The sequence below is a fragment of the Macrotis lagotis genome, chromosome 8 (genome assembly GCF_037893015.1).
Source record: "Macrotis lagotis isolate mMagLag1 chromosome 8, bilby.v1.9.chrom.fasta, whole genome shotgun sequence".
NCBI lineage: Eukaryota > Metazoa > Chordata > Mammalia > Peramelemorphia > Peramelidae > Macrotis > Macrotis lagotis.
The window spans coordinates 171,480,513-171,502,328 of NC_133665.1; the positions used below are offsets into that span (position 1 = coordinate 171,480,513).

The 21,816-nt window shown below is 38.5% G+C and overlaps 1 protein-coding gene across 1 annotated transcript in view; it reads left to right on the top strand.

The window, feature by feature from the left end:
* The window catches only part of CADPS (calcium dependent secretion activator), a 557,039-nt gene that overhangs the window by 430,257 nt on the left and 104,966 nt on the right, over nucleotides 1–21,816 (top strand). The window contains 4 exon segments of the mRNA XM_074198830.1: nucleotides 4,590–4,746; nucleotides 5,646–5,787; nucleotides 16,972–17,118; nucleotides 20,669–20,824. Of these exon segments, the coding sequence (XP_074054931.1) occupies nucleotides 4,590–4,746; nucleotides 5,646–5,787; nucleotides 16,972–17,118; nucleotides 20,669–20,824 (602 nt within the window).

A 21,816-nucleotide genomic window follows, 5' to 3' on the forward strand; every position in this document is an offset into this window, starting at 1 on the left:
TATCACAGAAACTTCATCAGTGTAGGGTGGCACCAAACCCTACAGTGTAGATGTAATGTCTTCCCCATCAAATGACTTTCCAATCCATTTTAAAAGAAAGCAATCTCAATGTCCCAGAGAAAATTCAGAGTGGCTGAGAGTGTCCTGAGGTGCCTTGCTCTCTCCACACTCCAATGCAAGCTTTTTGTCCCACATGTCATCTTGATGGCCTCCTCACTGGATTCTGCTCTCAGAACCTCAACAGGGAGAAATGGCATCCAAAGTAAACTGTCCTGTATCGTTGCTTTTCTTTTTGCCCAATCTCTCTCTCTCTCTCTATGTATCCGTATGTATGTGTATATATGTATTTAGGCACATGGGGGTACATATATACATGTGAACGTGTGTGTAAGATATAGAACCCTTCTTTGGGGCTGATTGTGGCTAGAAACCACACCTCCTTATCTTTGAAAAGATGGTTAAAAGCCTACAGGTAAGCAGTTGGGAGATAAAATGGCATATTAACAGCTGGGAAGATGGTCTGAAGAAACACTGTTCTTTTTCAGGATAGTACTAACAATGAGTTAGAACTTTTAAAAGAATTGTATTCCCTTCTATCAGCAGAGTAGTCAACTTTTCAATGTCAATCAAGCAAGCATTAATAAGAAAATACTATGGCCAAGGTCACTGTCCAGGGCAATAAGAGTACAAAGACAAGAGTGAAATAGGAACTTCAAGAAAAGCCAGGTTGTTTGCCCAATGACTCACATGGAATCAATCTGGAACTGGCATTACTTTGGGTCCCCCTTTCAAACAAAGTCATTTCTAGTTACAGACTTCCCAGTTTGGACTCTATCTCTCTGTCTCCCTCTCTCTGTCTGTGTGTGTGTGTTTATCTGTGTCTTTCTCTTCTCTCTCTGCCTCTCTGTAAGTGACTCTGTCTCTGGGTGACTCTCTCTGTACCTCTCTCTGTCTCTGTATCTGTGTATGTGGTGTATTTGTCTCCCTCTCTGTCTCTGTCTTTCTCTGTGAATCTCGCTGTTTTTCTATCTCTGTCTCTCTGTCTTTGTGTGTCTCTCTCTATATCTGTTCTCTGTGTGTCTCTCTCTATGTCTTCTATATCTATGTATATGTCTCTGTCTCTCTCTGTCTCTTCTCTCTCTCTCTCTCTGTCTCTCACAAACACACACACACACACACACACACACACACACACACACAGTATTGACTATGCTGGTCCTAAGAGCTTTTATAATTTGGGTTGGTTGCTGTATTTTGTTACTTTAAAATATAGTATTTTGCCAAGTTTCAATATTAAGGTACATTAAAAAATATGCTTAAGGAAAGAAATGTTGGTAAGAGGATCGTCCCTCTGGAACTATTTGTATAATAATAATTCATTGTCAACCTTGTGCTGAGCCTGTTGCTGAATGTGATCTTTGATGCTGCCCAGGGGCCCTTGGGTTCCTAAGGTGACATGGAGAGATTGGCAAATCTAAAGCAGATTTGAGCAAAAGGAAAGGAAGGCATTAAGTATTTCTACAATGCTTACTCTTTGTCATACACTGTATACTAAATACCATTTACATTTTCATTTGAGTGGAAAAATCACTCTCTTCCAAAGGTTTTTCTTTCTTATCCCCTAGAACAAATGATATCTCATGGGTGTCTTGGTCTCTTTAGAAAAGATTTTTTTTCCTATAGACTCACATAATCTCAGAATTATAAAGACCCTCAGAGTTACTTTAGGCCACCTGCATACCTGCAATATATTCCTGAGTGGGAAGCCGTGCTACTCTACCCCCAACAAGTGATCATCTTACCTACCTCCCCTTGAAGACCTCCAGTGATGAACAAACCCAGAACCTCCAAAGGCAGTCCTTTGTTCCATTTTAGAACAAACCTAATTGTTGGAATGTTTATTGAGGTGAAATTTTCTTACAGTTTATATCACATTGAATCATAATGCTAACCAAAAGCCTACCAAAAATCTTGGAGAATACCATTTCTGAATCTTTGAAACCAATTTTTGCTTTTTAAGAGAGTCATGGAGGAATGTCCAAGATATGGGGACGGGGGCAGTGGGAAAGTCATCAGACCTGGCAGTTAAGAAAGTCTCTTTCCAAAAGGGGATGGTAAAGCATCAGAGGGAAAATGGAGGGTTTTCATTCATGCTGATTATAACCAGGTGTCCAAAGAGGAAGCAGTGAGCCTTGGGGCTCTTATCTCTCTGCACAAGTATCCAGTAAAACCTCATTCATTCAGGAAACCACCCCCCCTTCCCAATAATTTGGATTTTAGGCCAATTCCAATGCACCCTACAGCGTTCCAACTGAGGCAAGAATTTGAAAAGATTCCTTCCTCTGTCAATTGTTAGTACCACAGTGGAGAGTAAAAGGAATTTAATATTCTTAAGCTAATGTATAAATAAAAGGGAAGTATCTTTGTGGAACTAGTAATTGATTATTGTAAATTGTATTATTCAGTCATTTCATTCATATCCAACTCTTTCATTACTTCCCCTCCCCCCATTTGGGATTTTCTTGGCAAAGATACTGGAATGGTTTGCCTATGTACAACTCATTGTACAGATGAGGAAACTGAGGCAGAGTTAAGTAGCCCAGGGCCATATAGCTAGTAAGTGCTTGAAGCCATATTTGAACTCTGGTCTTCCTAACCCCAGGTCGAGCGCTCTACGTACTGCACCATTTACCTGCCTATTATTACATTAATGAAGTCAATTAATCAACAAGTATTTATGAAGCAACTTCTTTGTATGATGAGAGACAGCATCACAGTATATGAGATAGACAGTCAGCCTTGAAACCAGAAAGGCCAAACTTCAAGTTATACCTTTAACAATACTGGCTTTGCATCCCTGGGCAAACCACTCAGCATCCCAGTGTTTGAACCAACTCACTAAGATTATGAGTATCAGAGAAGGTGATTCCTTATGGCAATTAAAACATGAACCCGAACTCTCTCCCTATGTGCCAACAACCAAGTCAAAAATGAAATTTGTGTAGTTAGGGAAGATAGAAGATTGACTTCACAAGAGTTCTATTTGTCTATTCTCTTCTCTTATTTTACTTGTTAATGAGCAAGTTATATAACTGGGAATCATAGCAATGTAATGAAAATTCAATTCTTTTAAATATTGTCTAACTTGGACTTTTGAGTATGGGACTGGTCCCCTCCATTCCCCTTCCCCACACCCATAATTATTCTGAACCAATGAGGTTTTACTGCGTGTTAACTTGAAACTTATAGTTATATATCTCCCGTCAAGCAGACCTTGTAGAATGGTCCATGACTTGATTTTTTTCATTTAATTTGCAAACCAGCCCCATGTTGATAAAGGAGAAGTAAGTAAAATGGAACCTCATGAAAGAAGAGGGGCAGATATTCTGCCTCTTACTGGCTGTTAGAACATCCCCAATAACCAATAGGTCTAAGAAGAGCTTGGCCACTGAACAGCCCGTTTCATTTATGGAAATCTTTTCCATAATCATCTTTCATGTTTCCAGTCTCCTTCCCATCTTCTTTTCGGGTGAATGCTCAAAAGTGTTTCTGATGTAAATACTTTCAGCTACTGGGGGCAGGGGAAGGGGGAGGCAAAATGGTGGGTTTTTTTTTTTCTTTTGCTCTATCACTTCCAAGTGAGCCTATGAGGTCCTGTGGACGTCACCACTCATGCTGCATGCTTCCTTGGCAGAAGTGATTACTAAACATGCATGCATGCCTTCAAAGTACATTCACATCTGGCCATGGCTGATGAGAATGTCACTCCCAGAGACCCTGCACAATGATTTCCAAGAATCCACGTGCATGAAAATGAGTTACTTCACTGATATTTTTTGGTTTTCAATGTACATGTGTTTCCCACCCCTAACCTCCCACCCTTAAGAAAAGTAAGTCCTAATCTCTCCATGTTTCTCAACTTTAGCCTGTTGTATCTATGTAACAGATAGGAAATTGAAGACACTCCCTTCTCCCCCCACCCACCCACCCCAACTACTTAAAGACATTTTAAAGACCCAAAATCGAATGTAAATATTGACAACAGTAGATTTACATGGCTTGGTGTTTATTCTATGTGGAATAAGAGAAATAGTTCCGATCAGTGGAGAAATGTGAGTAAATGAGTTTGCGTGAGACTGTAGACAAACTTTAGACATCATAGAAGCTTAATTATTTCAAAATTTCAAATTAGCAGAAAACCCATAAACACAGTGAAGAAACTCCCGAATTTTGATACTCACGAACAAGATCTAGCCAAGTACACTGGTCAGTAGCATGACTCAGAATTTGTAGCATTATTGTAAATTGAACAGAAGTTCTGTCTGCCATCCCCTCCACTACAACCCCTGCCTGCCCCAATAGTCTTGACCCTCCAAGACTTTCCTCAAATAAAGACAGGTGTTGTCTTTGTGCTCTGCTCTGTTACCCAACTGGATTTTGAAGGAAAGCTGTTCTCTTTACAATAAAATTAGTGACCCCTTTGGATGCCCATTTAGACTTGAGCAGCTAAAGGCTTGCATTTGGGGGGCCTCGGGTAAAGGAGGAGGCTAACAATTTCTCTACCTATTTTTCTTCTACCTAACTTCAAGGCCTTTGCATGGTGGTCAGACTTAATGGTGGAGCATGCCGAGACATTCCTGGCCTTGTTTGCCGTGGACATGGATGCCGCCTTGGAGGTGCAGCCCCCGGATTCATGGGACAGCTTCCCACTGTTTCAACTGCTCAATGACTTCCTACGTAGTGATTGTATGTATCATCTTCTATAATTCTGTTTTTTCTAAGTAGATGAGAAGAGAGAAGTAGCAGATGGGTTAGGGTAACCTATGGCTTTGTACAAGTGCTTGTGGGACTACTCTGGTAGAGTGGAAACACATTGACTCTAGATTCTAGGGATCTGGGTTCAAATACTGCCTCTGATGCTTGCTAGTGGGACATTGGGGAAGTCATTTAACCTTCTTGGGTCTCTGTTTCCTCACCTAAAAAATGAGGGGCTAGACTACCAAAGAAGTCCCCTCCAGTCTCCAATAATTCTATCATGCACAGGTGTCCATAGAATTCAGTTAGAAGATGACTCTAAATGATAGATTCAAGTATTGTGTGAGGGATAGATATGTTTGTGTGAGTGCATTTGCTTGCCCCTAAGCAAGGTAACTAATTTTACATTTTTTCATTTGATGTTTTTCATCAAAACATATCTGTCTTCTAAAGGAAAAAGGAACTTCTAGCATTGAAAGTCCATACTCTATGAGTTGGGGGTGGGGGCAGAAATGGAGGCGTACAGGATGTTCCTTCTCCTTGGGAATGTTGGGGGGGGTTGAGGAGGAAGAGATAAGCAAGGAAAACATGAGAAATGGTGTGGGATTTTGTTGTTGTTGTTTTAAAGGAACATGACTGTTTTTCTTTTTCAAAGGGCTACACAAATGGGTAAGATTTTTAAAAAATTCAATCTTCCTTCCAAACAGATTTAAGGATGAGTTCCAAGGCCGTTCTTATGTTTTGTTTTGTGTGTGTGTGTTTTTTTCCCTTTTCTTTTTGGCTTCCCTATCGGCAGCATGTTTATTGTATGAGACAATGCCTCTGCTCAAAGTCTGTAGGTGGTTAGAATGAAGATGGGTTCTCACTCCACTTTTATTTGTCTATTCTAGATAACTTGTGCAATGGGAAATTTCACAAACACCTGCAGGACCTGTTTGCCCCACTTGTGGTTAGATATGTCGATCTGATGGAGTCATCAATTGCACAATCAATTCACAGGGGCTTTGAACGGGAATCGTGGGAGCCAGTAAAGTAAGGATATCTCCTTTATATCTCAGAGTTTGGGTGCAAATGGATGGAGAGTCATGCAGAGCTGAATTAGCCCTGTAATATATTTATTATATTATCACTCCAACCAGAATTAAAAGCCTCAGGTTATTTCTATTACCATGTTCACTTTAAGTTCCTGTGGTCCAATGAGCTGGTTTCCAAGGGCTCGTGAAATCAAATTATTTTTTGAATTTGTTTTACTGTAGATTTGGCCACAAAAAGTGATGCTTTAAATTTTTTTTTAAATTTTCCTTTAATATCATATTGTTATACAGTGGAAGATCTACAATTGGTCCATCATGACCTACTGGCTGATCTTGAAGGCCAATTTGATTGTAGGTACAGATATATACATATATATATATATATATATATATATATATATATATATATATATATATATATATATACTTTCCCATGTGTGGCTCTTAGATATTTGATGGTAGAGGGTGGGAGGGAGGGGTAGGAGGAGAATTGATCTGGTTCAAAGCTCCCAGTCTGACCCACATAGACAATCCTTTTAAGAAACTTGGGATCCCTGATGTCATTTCCTTTTGTGGGTTTAGAACCCAAGTAATGCCTGCAGTAAGTTTGGATTTTTTTGCTCCTCTCCTTGGCATTCATGATAGTTATATTCTGGTTTGTTGAATAAATCGTGTCAAAATTCTCTGGCGGGACTTCATCTTGAATGGGCTTAAAGTTCAAAGAGAAATCTTAGTGGAACACATTGGGCCATTCCAAGCACTTGAGAACTGAATGTTTCCGGTATTCACAAGAGATCTTTCCCAGGGAGTAGCCTTATCAGCAAGCTACTTTATCATCTTTGAAAACAAGGTCCTACAAAGCTTCTTGGATAGGATTTACATTGAAATCAAAACAAAATCAGCATGCTCACTTCCATCAAGACTATAAGGATGCACCAGGTCATCCCACTTAGATAGCCTGGTAGCAGTAAGCTGTGTGCAGATACCAAAGGAAAATATTAGCAAGTTAATATATTCAGATGTGTAGCTCCCTCTTAATGTGGCCCTGGCTTTTAAAATGGTGGAAAATGATGGGTTTTGAATGTATTTTTTTTTCATTTAAGTCAAGTCTTATTTTGTTTCCAAAAATTTTCTTTAAAGTGGAAAAAAGTTAAAATGGGTACGATCACCATTTTATAAATAGCTCTGCGTAACACATAATCATTCACTTAACTTGAGTTTAATTTTGGAGGGGACTGATGATAAACACATGCAAATATATCAGTTGTAGCCACTAATTTTGGGGGAGGGTGAAAATTGTGATTGCTTCAAAGTTCTAAATATTCTCAACCTTTGCCTCAGTAAAGTTGGAAATTGAAACCCTTTTTCTCCGTCCTCTCTTTGTAAGTAGAGGTGTGGTTCTTGCAAATTAAGATTTAAGTTTTGCAAATGAGAAATCAACTCTAGTAGCAGGGGTGCCCTGACAATTTTAGAAGTGAATATCCCTTACAGACAGCAAAATGAGACCTTAGGTAGGAGACATAAAACACTTTCTCATAGAGATCTGGTTGGTGGTTACAGCTGTCTTCTGTAGGCTCCCTGCAAGTGGGGGGAGAGGGAGAGACCTGAAAATAACGACTAGAAAACAAACTGAATTTAAGATGACATGACGTCATAAGATTTGGACAGCCACAGAGGCTAAACCTCTGGTTCATGAACAAAATATGGATGAGAGGGAGCAACTTTATAGCACTGAACAAAATTAAATCCAAAATGTGAACCATTCTCAGAAATGTAGGGGTATCTCTAGGAATGTTTGTCTCAACTTTAGACACCACATGAACAAAATTGAAGGTGTGTTATTAATCCCCTCTGTGATTTGCTGCAGAGTTTTTAATGGAAACAAATTTTATCCATTTGTTTGGGGGTTTTATTTGGGAATGGGGACATCATTTGATTTTTTGGTGTATGAGTTGTGGGTGTGCTTTTCCTCCAGTAAAGAATCTGTATGCCCTTCATTATGCTTATTCTAAAATAAGAAACAAGTAAATAGGTTTGATTTTCTGAATTATTCGACTCTACCATCCAACTGTCTAACTCTCATTTTCTCTCTCTCTCTCTCTCTCTCATGATTTCTCTTTCTACCTGCCCATCTCTCTTTGTCTCTGTCTCTTTTTCTTTCTCTCTCTGTCTCTAATTCTGTCTCTTTTCTTTCTGCTTCTCCTTCTATTTTCTTCTTTGTAAGTTTCTGCTTTATGAATGTATATTTTAACCTCATTCCTTAAAAAATTGGTAAAACATCTCTTTCTTATCAGTCTTTTAAAGAGAAGTTTTCTATGATTCTATGATATGCAAATGCTAACATATTGATTTCATTATAACACAATAAAGCGGCTTCCTGTCTCTGACATTTCATAATTTGTACCTGTGATAGAAAGGGGAATTGAATGACATAGCCAATTATTTCCTCTCTTAGAGAATTTCAGACAGTGTCCCTCTTTCCATTTCCTTTGAAAGATTTGCTGGGCAATGAAAGAAACCAAATAGCTGATAATCTGGATTTTGAATCTTGATGGGTAGTATCAGACTAAAATATCATGACTTGCCAACCATCCAGAAATTATTCCATAGTAGATATGACCCCACCCTCAACATTGAGTTTCCTGGGATTGTATTTTCTCCAAATGTTTCAACTCTCCTAGCCCATAGGATAGTGTGCTGAACATCATAGGCACTTAAGGATAAGTGATTGTTGAATGAGAAATAATGGATGGGGAACTAAAAGACCTTTATCCAAATCTTGCCTCTAACTCTTACTACCTATGTGACCAAGAGCAAGACACTGAACCTCTCTCACCCTTAGTTTCCTCATCTATAAAGTGAGACCTATTTCTCAAGGGTTTTTTTTTTTTTGAGGCTCAAATGGAAGGTTGCCTAGAAAATACTTTGCGTTTTCAAGCACAATTTTTTATGAGAACCAAAACTCAGGAGAACACAGCAGAACATGCCTTAGATCTGGGATCGGAGCACTTGAATTTAAATCCTGCTCTGATCTTTTTGTGATCTTCAATTACTCATCTATAAAATGAGGTTGATGTCTGTAACCCTTTCCATCTCTCCATGTAGAGCCCATAATCTCAAGTCTCCTATTTGTAAATCTAGGTATTTAAGAACTATTTCTCTTCCTCAGTTGCCTATGATTAAGGCAATAACTTTAGAATCAGGAAATCTGGGTTTGTACCCTACCTCCTATTTACTAGCCAGAGACAAGTGAAGTTGCTCCCTCTCTCTCTCTCTCTCTCTCTGTAATGGAAATCAAGTCAGGTCAAAAAGCATTAAGGTCCCTTCCAACTCTCAGGCTCTTGGCTTTATGTAGCTAATCTCCCAACTATTTCATTCCTTCATAAGGTAGAAGGTCTGTTTTCAGGAGTCCTGTACTAAGAAGACTAGCATAAGGTTTTAGTGTTAAGGACACATTTTACATTTTACAAATAAGGAAACTGAGGCAGGGCTGGGACTAGAATGAAGAGAAATAACCTATAGAGAACTTATTATCTATCTCTTAGACAAAGTAATGATTATAATAACATGAGATTGAAATTAATACTACTACTGATATTCTGTTTAAGAGTTATGCTGTGATTTACTATCTTGTGACCTTGAGGGAAAGTTCTATCACTTTTTTAGACCTCAGTTTCCCTATCTGTCAAAGATTTTGCACTTTATGCTCTTGAAGGTCTCTTCCAACTCTAAGGCCGAGAATCCTCCATATACATGGCACTCATTTACAGTTGGCACAGCCAAGTAAGCATTCTATCCCAAAATGATGCACAACGCCAGTTCTGCCAAAAGTCACCCATCTGCTGATACAGTATATGTTTTGATCTTGAGGCTAAAACAGAGGACAAATGAATTTCTCAACAAGTTCAGATACACATTATGTTTCTCTTGACTTTACTCTCAAATGTCTCTCTCACAACCAGCACCTCTCCCAATTAGATTTTTAGAAGTGAAGAGATTTAGTCAAAAGTCATCTTCAGTTCACTTGACCCAGAATTGTCAAGTCAATCATCACAAAGATACTGAGGCAGTTCAATAATCTCACCAGTGGGGACAGTCCCTTCACTGGAACAGATTGTAATCCTTCCATATTTTTCTCATCCTGTAGAATCCTTGTCCATATCTTCCTTGGAATCCTCCTAAGAGAATCCAAACAAAATGTTTAAAACCTTCAGAGTAGAGGACAACAGGAAAGGCTGGGTGCTGTACCCAAGCAATGGCACTAAAGGACAAGATCAGTGAGATGAACTGCTGCATATATACATAATAGATGTGATCTAACTACTATTTGGCCTAAAGAGAAGGTATCAGTGATGGAGTGAAAATAAGGGGAAAATAGATGTCTAGAACAAAGGCTACAAAGGTAGCCAATGAAACTGCAAAGATCCCAAAGGATCTCTCCTCTATATTAGATAAATCTTCCAATGAATTCAATTCTACAAATGATCATTAAGCATCTACTATATACAAGACATTGTATTAGATACTGGTCCATCTCAGAATGTGCTCTAGGGGTTTCAATGCTTGTCAGGGAGGAGAAAGGGAGATGTGCTTATGCTGAAAAGCAAATGGAAAATTATTTGAGGACACAAAGAGTTTGTAAGGTCAGATAAGACTCCTGTTTTAGAAGCTCTGAAAATGAAGACTAGACAGCAGATGTGGGAAACAGGGAAACAATTTGGGAGTTATCAAAATAGTGGAAACAAGAGTGATAAGTGCCTGAACTAGGGTAGGATTGTCTTTGGGGGGGGGGGGGGGTTAAGGAAGAGCACAGACAAGGACAATTCCTCATTCCCTCTACTTGACCATTCTTCTTTTTTGTCTATTCATCTATGTCTGGAGAAATGTCTTCTAGCACACTTCTCAAATGGTTGTAGGAACATTTCAGTTCACCTTCATCTTACATATTTACATATGACCTCTGAGACTCTTGCAATTTCAATTATTCTAACCATTGGGCATCACTGAGAGATTAATGAGAGTTTGAGGGTTTGGATTTTTTTAAATATGAGCATTGATAGCAAGATTCAACAGAGGATCCTAAAATGCTGAATACTAAGCAATTTCTCAATTGCTATCCAATCAATCTCTTCTTCCTATTTAATTCTTGACCCAGCTTATTGTCTCTGGTTCACCTTTGAGCTCGGAGAGAGAAAGAGAAAAGAAGAAAGAAAGGCAAGGAAAGAAAGAGACAGAACAAAAACAAGAAGAACAATGAGGAGGAGTGAGGAGAAAAGGGGAAAGGGAGAGAGGGTGGAGAGAGAAAGAGGAAGAAAAAAGAAAGAATTAAGGGGAAAATTGAAGAGAGAGAGAGAGAGAGAGAGAGAGAGAGAGAGAGAGAGAGAGAATATGGTGAATTAATATCATGGACTACCCATCCAACTGCACATGATATTCATCCATTGGATTTTTTTAGGGTGAATGGTTATACTTTTTTTTGGCAATTACACATTTTAATGAGGAGGCTTATTAATGTTCCAGGACTCAATGACATTATTTCTTACAAAGTCACAGTTCTCAAGATGGCTTGGACTTCCAGGGTGACCTAGTCAGCCCCTCTCACTTGACACATGTGGATCCTGGGGCTCAAGAAGGTTCAGGGATCTGTCCAAAAACTTACAGGTAGTCAGGACCAAAGGGAAGATTTAAGCTGATATCCTCAGACCTGAGAATCAGTGTTCTTTTCCTAAGTCATCCAGAAGTATTTGGAGAACATCTTCGAGGGGGGGAGGGGGACTTGTTTTTATTTTAACTTTGAACTCACCTCTGTGAGTAGATATTTCCTTGTTTCATGCCTCATTTATCTGGATAATTTTTGAATGGTTGATCAAAAATGTGTCACTTTGGAGGGAGGGGATGGGGAAAGGGAAGTTAAAAAACACTAGCCATTGAACCATTCTATTGATGTCAATCACACAACACTGGAAAGATGTGGATCCGTTGTAGAAAAGTACACAAAAGCAACCTATTCCTTTCTCTGTCTTGAGCCTGGATATCTTCCAGACAGGTAGGGAAGCATTGGCCATTCTCATCAAATGTGTAAAAATAATGAAAAAATGAAAAAAAGAAAAAGAAAGGGTCTGATGTCTTCTTGGTTACATTTTTTAAAGGCCAATGCTTGGGCAGATCCTTAATATTTTCCATTCAATTGGAATCTTCCTTCTGGGGAGATATCTCAAAAATAATTCTCTGTTTTTGATTTGTACCAAGCTTCCTCCAACAATCCCTATCCCCAGCATGGCTATGTGATAAGGTAGAGTCATTCTTCCCAACTCCATCTAATTAAAGGCTAATTCCATTTCCTCTCAGGACATGACTAGTACTGAGATGACTCACCTTTCGGAGCCTTTTTCCTCAACTTCCTCAGCTCCTGGGATAACTGAAAATTAATTCAATTCAATTTAAGAAGCAATGATTAAATATGTGTGAGGTACTCTGCTAGTCACTAGAAATTCAGAGACAAAAATTAAACTGTCTCTGCCCTCAAGGAGCTGACATTCCACTGGAGGGAGAGTGGTAACATATAAAGAGACAAGGAGACAAAGATAATAAAAAAAATAAAGACAAAATAATTTGGGGGTGGGAATACACTAATAAGTAGGGCAGGGGTTCTTAACCTGGATTCTATGAACTTGTTAAAATATATTTTTGATCATTGTAGTTCAATATAATTGGTTCCCTAAATAATCCTATGTATTCTATTTTTCACATTTAAAAACATTCTAAGAAGAGGTCCACAGACTCCAGGAGACTGTCCAATTTGTCCATGGTACAAAAAAAGATTAAGAATTCTTGCATTAAGGGAATATGGAAAGGAGGTAGTGTCTGAGCCAAGCTTTGAAGGGAGCTAAAGATTCTAAGAGACAGAGAAAAACAATCCAAGCATGGGAGGCAGATGCGTTATTCAAGAAATTTGGAAATCATGATTTTTGTTAGTTTTCTTTTTTTAAAAATTGGGTTTCTATTAAACTAACAAGTTTAAAAACATTTTGAGGGACAAGAAATTTCTGTATGTGAATATTCATTTCTTGACTCCAGTATAAACTAAACACTATGCTTAGAACTGGGGATGGTGTGGGAGAACAGACCCTCATAAAAAGACAGAGTCCATGCCTTCAAGGGAGTTAGGATCTGAGCGAGACAGGTTATCCAAAACATGAAAAAAAGCTTTAATTTTCTTGAAAGCATATCCTTGCAACATTACTTATTCTTCATAGCTATTCACAATGAAAAGACATTCTCTCTTCCCTGATTAAATCATAATCTATGTATCAATAGGAGGAAAAGCCACTTAAAAGTCCTTTTGTGCTGAATGGACCAAAGAATGCTTACAAGAATATCATTTATAACACAATTCTCTAGCCCAAGGATATCTTCATGGTAAATAGAGTGGGCATACAGGCCAGCAAATATGTATAAATTGTGTAATCTTTTCAGAGCACTGATTTAGATGCTGGGTGGGGAATCAACCAAGCATTGAGCATTTATTAGACAGAGTATGGTTATGCCGTCAACTACAGGTTCAAAAGGGAGATAGCCCTTGTTCTCAAGGAGCTCCCATATGGCTAGAGGGAGAACACATGAATGGCAAATTCAACAATAAGGATACGAAGTAGACAAAATAACTCATGGGTTTAGGGGAGGGGTGCAGGAGATCACTAATACTAAGAGGAATAGAAAAAGTCTCTGAAAATAGATAAAGCTTGAACTGAATCTTTCTAAGTGGGAGAGGTGAAGAAAGGGAGCACCTTTAAAAAAACAAAACATAAAAAAACAAAAAGAAAGAAAGAAATCAGAGGCAGAAAATTAAATTGTGTGCCTTAGGGCCTGGAAACAGGCCAATTGGACTAGAAAGCCAAATGCAAGGAAAATAGCCTTCAAATAGTTTTCATTTTACTAATGTGTCCCTACTTATTCTCACTTGTATATTCTGAAGTCAAGGCAAAAGTTTGGTATCTTTAATTGTCCATGAGAATCATGCATTATCTGGAGGTTTCCAATTGTGATACTAAAGAAAATTCATGATGGAAATAATTTTTACATAATATCTGGAGAACTCTTTTTAAATAATGATTTCTAAAAATAATACTATAAACAGATTAAGGGAAGATCAGTTACTCCCATTTCTATATAGCACCTGGTTTTACAAAGCATTTTCCTCAGAACAACCCTGTGAGGGAAGTAGTAGAGGGATATTGCCCCCATTCCACAGAGGAGAAAACTGAGAATCAGAGAAGGGAAGAAACTCACTTATAGTCAAACAGAAGCATTTTGCCATCAAAAAAGAGGACTTGCCTGTCCACATGAGTATTAGTAAAATATTGTGCGTTATTTAGATTTGTTAACTTATTAAGATATACTATTAATATCCAGATCAAATATTAGGAATGTTATTAATACAGTACATTATTTTGCTAAATAAATCAATAATGTTTTATCATTTTTAAAAGTCTAGCATCATAATGTGTTGTATAAAGGAAATGTTTCCATGTGAGTACAGCTCAGTATTCCATTCCAAATGTCAGATTTTACTAATACAGTATGTTTTGTTAATAGGTCTATTTTTGAATTTTAGAATGGAAAACAAAGCTCTTTTCTGACTTATGCACCAACCATCAAGCTAATCTGTGTAAATTAAGTTGCGTTTGCATACATTTGTCCGTTCTTCATTCTTTGCTGCTTTTCATTTACTCAGCTCTGACATTTGTACCTTCCCAGGCTACCATCTCTAAAGATTTGCTAATTCCTCCATCATTATGCACTGCGTGCCTCCCTTAATGATCACATTTGCTTATATAGGCTGGCACATGTCTCAGTGGAAATAGTGGATGGTTTGGTTAGAGTAGAGCTTAAGTCTGGGAACCATCAGGGACCAAATACAAAGACAAATAAATTCACCAACACAACAGGAAAACAGGAAAAATGTCTTCCCTTGTACTCTTCTTAGGATTATAGAGGTCATCTAGACCCCCCCCCCTCCCCATTGTCTTACAGCTGAGGATACTGATGCCCAGGGAGGAAAGTGTCTTTTCCAAGATCAAATAAGGTGGTGGCAGAGACAAAATTTGAATTCAGGTCTTCTGACTCCAGAACTAATACCATGTTCCCATATTATTATTTTTCTATTGACTAGTCATTCTCCCCCTCAAATCTCAATGAGAGAGAGAGAGAGAGAGAGAGAGAGAGAGAGAGAGAGAGAGAGAATTCCCATTGCCCATTGGTTTCCCCATACTGGGAATTACAATGGACAAAACTCTAATTCATCTAATTCATTGTAAACAAAAACTATTGTCTTTTATGCATCCTAGGACTAAAGTCATGTTTATAATTTTCCTGTAACAAGAAAACTATTGAAATAAAATCAAAATTAAAACAAATATCCAGACACCTAGGAGATCTGCAAGTGGACCTAAAGAGCCTGTGATAGTTGGGAATCCTGCCAAGTCAGCCCAGAGTCGGTCGTGACTCTTCCAGGAGTCTTAGCTTGCAGTGCACAGCCTGCCTAAGGCAGAGCTGGCTTGGCAAGGTACACCATCTTCTTGAGGAGAACTGAAAAGAAAGCCCCGATGCTTTGCCAAAGGGCTGTCAGCCCTGTTTGGGCTCTTCCTCAGATGCAGTCTTGGCTCTGGCTTTTGCCTGGCTAAATTAGGTTCCATAGAAATGTTCATATAGATTAGATAATTTTGCCAGTCCTATAGTATTGTATAACATACCACTCTACCCCCTATACCAACACCCACTCACCCACCCATTAAAAGAAAGATAGACTTCTTTTGTTCTTATTGTTGGTTCCTCCTTTGACAATAAAAAACCATCCACCAACTGATCCAATCTTAACTGGAGAAAGAAACAAATTCTGAACTGATCTAAGTTTAAATCCATTTGAAACAAAGGACTTAACTTGGTATTTTAAAAAATCCCTTTATGTTAATACTTTAATTTCCAATCCCACACATTTTTATCCACTTTGAGTTGAATAAAATTAAACTCAAAGAAGATATTTTCATTTTTTTTTGGTCTTTGTAACATTAAACAAAGGTTACCTTTTTTTACTTAGTATTTCTTAAATCTTTTTCCTTTTTCTCTGACCTCACTGCTAGCCTATGAAGATAGCAATTGTAGCTTTCAATTCCTGCCCGTCATTTTTAAGGTCTCCACCCTCCCTCAAACATTGATGCAGGTGAACAGTATGTTGTTATCTGTTGCCATTAGTTTCAAGAGCATATTTTCCTGAGTAATTAGTCTATCTCAAAAGCTAAATAACTGTGGACAACTTTTTCATGCAAAAAAGCAAGAAGATGAAATGGTTTCTTTTTTTACTTAATCAATGATTTAATTGCCACTGGGAGCTCCTGGTGAGGAATGCTTTCTACCAATGCAGATTATCACCTGTTCTGCCAAGTAGAGCCTTAGCCATTGATAGGTGCTACTAAGAAGTGAAGTAAGTGAACTCAAGTGAGACATGAGCTCAAGTTTTCCTGATTTCAAGGATGGCTCACTATGCAACTCTGTCTCTTAAATTGTTTCAATATCCTTATTAATTCTAGTAATTTTGAAATCATCAGCTGAGGTTCAAGTTGGTTATAACAGTTACATCCTTCTAAAATAGGATCATTATTTTGAGCTAGAAAGAACCTTAAGGGCCACCTAGTCCAACACCCTCATTTCACAAATAAGAAAATTAAGAGCTAGATGAAGACAACTGACTTGCCCAAGGTCATACTGTAAGATGTAGCATTTCAAGCAAGGTCTCCAGACTCCAAAGCCAGCACCTTTCCCACTGCACTAAGCATATTTGGTACCCATCAGGTTTTAGACCATCATTGTCAAGATCTAGAAGCAAAAGCCAATTCCTAAAAGGCAAGGGAAGTATGTGATCATTGTATGTGGGTGTCAATAAGCACCCTTCCAATTTTGACTCATTTTTTTGTCAGTCAATGTTTTTGCCGTCTGCTTCTGAGCACTAAGCCCCAGGGAAGTTTCCTGTACCTGTGGCATCTTGCTCTCTGATGTGTTTATGTGTGTTGCTCACCCTTGTCTTCTTGTCGACTTAACCAATTGAGTTACAGTTCTCTCGTGCTTCTGCCACATCTACATTGTCATTGTGATGGTATTTTTTTCTTTCTGTCTGTTTCTTCCACAGGAGTTTAACCAGTACCCTACCCAATGTGAATCTACCCAATGTGAATCTACCCAAAGTACCCAATCTACCAGTTAACATTCCTCTAGGCATCCCACAAATGCCTACTTTTTCGGCACCGTCATGGATGGCTGCTATCTATGATGCTGAGTGTGTATTCAGTCCACATTAGCTCTAATTTAAATTTAAGTGATCTTGGCATGGATATGTATTGTTTATTTCTATGCATCCTATGTAATTTCGAAACAGAGATGGAGACAGATAATTAGACATATTTTGCTGATCATACAGAGACAATATTGTTTATTTCTGGCATGCTTGGTGTTTGTAAGGAGTTTTCTATATTCAGCACTAACAATTTGTCTTACGCCCACTGAAAGCTTGAGGAACTGACTTTTACTTCTAGTCTTTTACAATAGAATTCTGTTTGTTTGCTTTTTAACCAATGCAGGTGATATGAGCACATGGAAATGTTTGTATGGAAGGCACAAGAGAACTTTTTGGTGGTTTGGTCCATAGGTTTGGACCAATTGCAGTTCCAATATAGTGAACCATTACCTTCCTGATGTCTTTGTGATTCTTAGGCACTCTCATAATTGGGAAGCATGTTTCAGAATGATAATAAACTCTTCTGAGTAAGTCATTCTTGCTAATGGTCAAATTCTATAAAAATATTTAAGAATCCATAATCCATTAAGTTTGATCATAAAACAGCTTCCCAAAATGCAGAGAGGTTACAGTCTCAATCTTGATGGAAAGACCCAGGCCACTGATATCCAGAATCCCTAGAATTGCTAGTTAGTAGAGTATTCACAAATGGCTAATAGTTAATAATGATTATCAACAATGAAGAAGTCATCATTTAAATTATCTAGAAACTTATGGGCATTGCTATTTGGGAGACCTCACTTTATAATTCCCTTCCCAAAAAGTATTAGCAATGGTTATTCTCTAGGGGCAGTTAGGTGATGCACTGGATAGAGTACCAGCTCTGGATTCAGTAAGACCTGAGTTCAAAGCTGATCTCAGATACTTAATAATTACCTAGCTGTGTGACCTTGGGCAAGTCACTTAACCCATTGCCTTGCCAAAAAAAAAAGAAAGAAAGAAATGGTTATTCTCTTTGGCATAGGTACTCATGTGATCAGGCAGTCTTTCTAGAAAGACGTTTCTAGAAAGACTTTTATAAGTACACCTTCCAGTTTTGGAAATGAATCTGTTCATCTTTTTTTTCCCCTAGCAAGATAGAGATTCAGTCCTCCCAAACTCTATCCCGTGGAATTGAAATTAGAACCATGTGTATGATTTAATGGGTGAAATAAGGCTGAACCATTCTCTACCCTGCTTTGATACTTCTTATACTACTGCTAATTATAGACCCAATGAGCTTTTCTTTGAAAGAAAAAACTGGCACATTTTCAAAGGGAAACATTTTAATCAAAGGAATAAAAATGGCTTCCAAAGGACAGTGCTATTTGATAACTCAAAATCACATTCATCAAGGTAGCCCTGTACTAGTTTGGGTTTTGTTTTGTTTTGTTTTGTTTTTGTTTTGTTTTCCTTTGCTTTGTTTGTAACGGGCTAAGTAAAGAACAAGGCATGTCAGTTAAATCTATACTTGGAGTCTTTTTTAAAGCCAAACCTTAAGGGAAAAAAAATTTAATCTGGATGAGTTCACAGTGGAATGATATGATCAATGTGTCTGATTATCTTTAGGGAAAAAAAACAACTAAAAATCTCCCAAAACTTTTCTTGGAAATAAAACCATGAAAGAAACCCAAGTCATATCCATGCTAAGATGACAGTGTTAAAAGTTAGCTTAGGCAGTATCTGTTACAAAAATTAAAAATACTTGAAAGCTTTTACTTCTTCCCTCTGTGCATGCTCTGTGACATTGGTTTTTTTTGAAAAGATATGAATCAAGACATGATAATAAAGCAGATAATGGTCTCTGTTCAATTAATTAAGGCATGAGTGGGAACACATTTTGGGAACTGCTAAGCAATCAAAATAATTTTGGTGCTATTGCCTTAACATTAACAGTTTATCTCAAAAATAAAAAGAAAATATTCTTTTCCTCATGTCAAAACTTAATAATAAGCTCTTCAAAAGAAAAAAACCCTAGAAGAAATTTTCTGAAACTATGAAACCAGATGGGTGTCAAAATGTTGTTGTAATAAATACCAATCATTGCATTCATATGTACTTAATGATTTAAAACATACAACCATGCAGTTCCAAAACGGGGCTTAGACTAGTCAAAGTTGTGGGGTGTTTTCCAAGCATAGGAGAGGGAAAGGCTGAACTTCCACACACAGCTAATTCCTTCACATTAAAAAAAAAAAGGAGGCCTCATTTCATAATCTCCCACCAGGAAATGTCTGATTCTATATCTTTTCATGATTTCAGTTTCCTCTGATCACTTTTCATTCCAAGGACATGTTTCCACGTTACCTTCTCCTCTGTGTCTAGAGAAACCTCTAGTGACGGATTCCCAGCTGGTTTGTCTTTGAGAACATCCCTTTTGTCAGTCCAGGGTCCAAGGTTCCCCTTGGCATGTTGGGAGTTTGGCTCCCTCCCTTTGCAGTAGCCATGTATGCATTTATGCATCAGTTGTATTTCCCTCTGAAGCATTAATTCAATGCAGCTGACATCTGTTACAATAGAAACACTCGCTCTCATCTGTTTCTATAGACGATGTCAGAACAAATGGTAATGCATGGTGTGTTGGACATCTTATAAATTACTGTGTTAGCATTCGTGGTATGCGAGGAGGGGGGGTTGCATCTCTCAGAGCTCCCACTGTCCTTGCTACAAGAGAGAGGCTGAAGCAGAGAATGGCAAAAGGGTGAAATGTGGAGCATTTTCTTTGTACCCACTCAAGAACATCCAAATCCCGAGTTTTCTTCCCCAGGTGAACGTTTTGTAGATGCTATTGTAAAGAACCATATGGAGACTGATGGCTCCGTCAGTACAGGGGAGTGGGTCAAGGCCATGAGCCAGTGGAAGGGCTCAGGTCTTAGCACTGGTCCAAAGCATTTGCAAATAGTCCATTAGCTTCCAAGCTCCCAGTCCTCAAGTTGCCTTTGCAATAGGCTGATCTGAGAATAATCTGAGTTAAAAAAAAAAAAAAAGCTGAGATCTTGGATTCAAGATATCTCAGTGGACCCAGGGTCAACTGGTTCACCCCAGCCCCTCAAGAGACAAAGCATGTCCTCGCTCACCACTTGTTAGCACTGTCCTTTACCTGGCAATCTGAGATCTCCAAGAGCCCTCCGGTTGGGAGGGGAGCGGAGGAAATGCATGATGCTCTGACTCTGGATAACTGCATGATGCTGACATGTAGTTATTATTGAACGAGATTTTTCTATCTCAACATGTAGCCTTCATGTGAATCATCACATATGTTAATGTGGTTATTGAAAGAAGGCTGATTTTTACCATACACCTCTCCCCTAGTCAATATTTGAAGGCATATATCACTTTATCTTCTTATTGGTCTGGAATGATTTGATTAACCCAGATGACTAGGTCCATGTATGGTAAAACTCAAAATCCTGCTGGTGGAAATCCCCCCCCACCCTGCCACCGTGTTTTGTATGTTAGAACCACTGTTTGCCCCCAGCACAGTTGTGGCCGTGATCGGGTTTCTCAAAGCGAGGAGTACGTGATCACTTTTGCTTTCATTCTATCCTGCCAGTAATGGATCAGGCACCTCTGAAGATCTCTTCTGGAAACTTGATGCTCTGCAGACTTTCATTAGGGATTTGCACTGGCCTGAGGAGGAGTTTGGAAAACACCTGGAACAACGTCTGAAACTGATGGCAAGTGATATGATCGAGTCCTGTGTGAAAAGGTGAGCCTGGGGGTTTCCCGGCTTCTGGCCAGCCCCTTGACTTTACTGGATGACTAGGTAGAGAGTCTGATGAGGTAGGCTGGAGATAAAAATGAAGCAGGGCTACCCAAATGACATCTGGCCTTTGGATCATGCTCACAATGCAGTAACTACCAAGAGACCATCTATTTCCCATGAGCCATGGTTACCCAGTTAAGTCTAGTTAAGTCAATAAGCAGGTAATAATTATGTATATAATAATAATTATGTTTTCTGTGGCACCCAACTGCATTTTGCCCTTTGAGAGGTTCTGAGGACCATCACTCAAATGACTGTTCGTCAAGAAGGTATCTCAATGAAAGAAAGAAAGAGAGAGACAGAGATGGAGAGACAGAGACAGTCAAAGAGAGAGGAAGAGAGAGAGAGAGAGAGAGAGAGAGAGAGAGAGAGAGAGAGAGAGAGAGAGAGAAGGAAGGAAGGAAGGAAGGAAGGAAGGAAGGAAGGAAGGAAGGAAGGAAGGAAGGAAGAATTATTTCTTATTAACTATATTCTAATTTCTATTGTTCCTATATCATTGAAGGATTCTATTTTGAGCACATTCTAAATTCATCATTTCCATGTTACAGCTATTCTTGGTAAACATAAATTTCTTTACCAAAGAGAAAGAATAGTTTCTTGAATAAATATTGTTTGCCCATGAAGCACCTATTTCATCACCTGAGTACACAAATACTTTTTTGTTAGAGAGAGAAGGAACTTCCATGCCAATTGTGATGAAAATTAGGGGATCAAGGAAGGTGGTGAATGCAGAAATGTCATAAAATTACTATCAATAGAAAATCATAGCCAAAGTGCTGCTAGACCCAATCTTATGCAGAATTTGCAGGGGTTACTCCAAAATATGAATGCTATTTCTTTTTTTTAATCTTATTGGTGGAAAAAAATTGTGAGCAATTCCATGTCCCTTAAGATGGGCTATGGCAAATCAGCTGCACTTGTTGGGATGAGGAAGC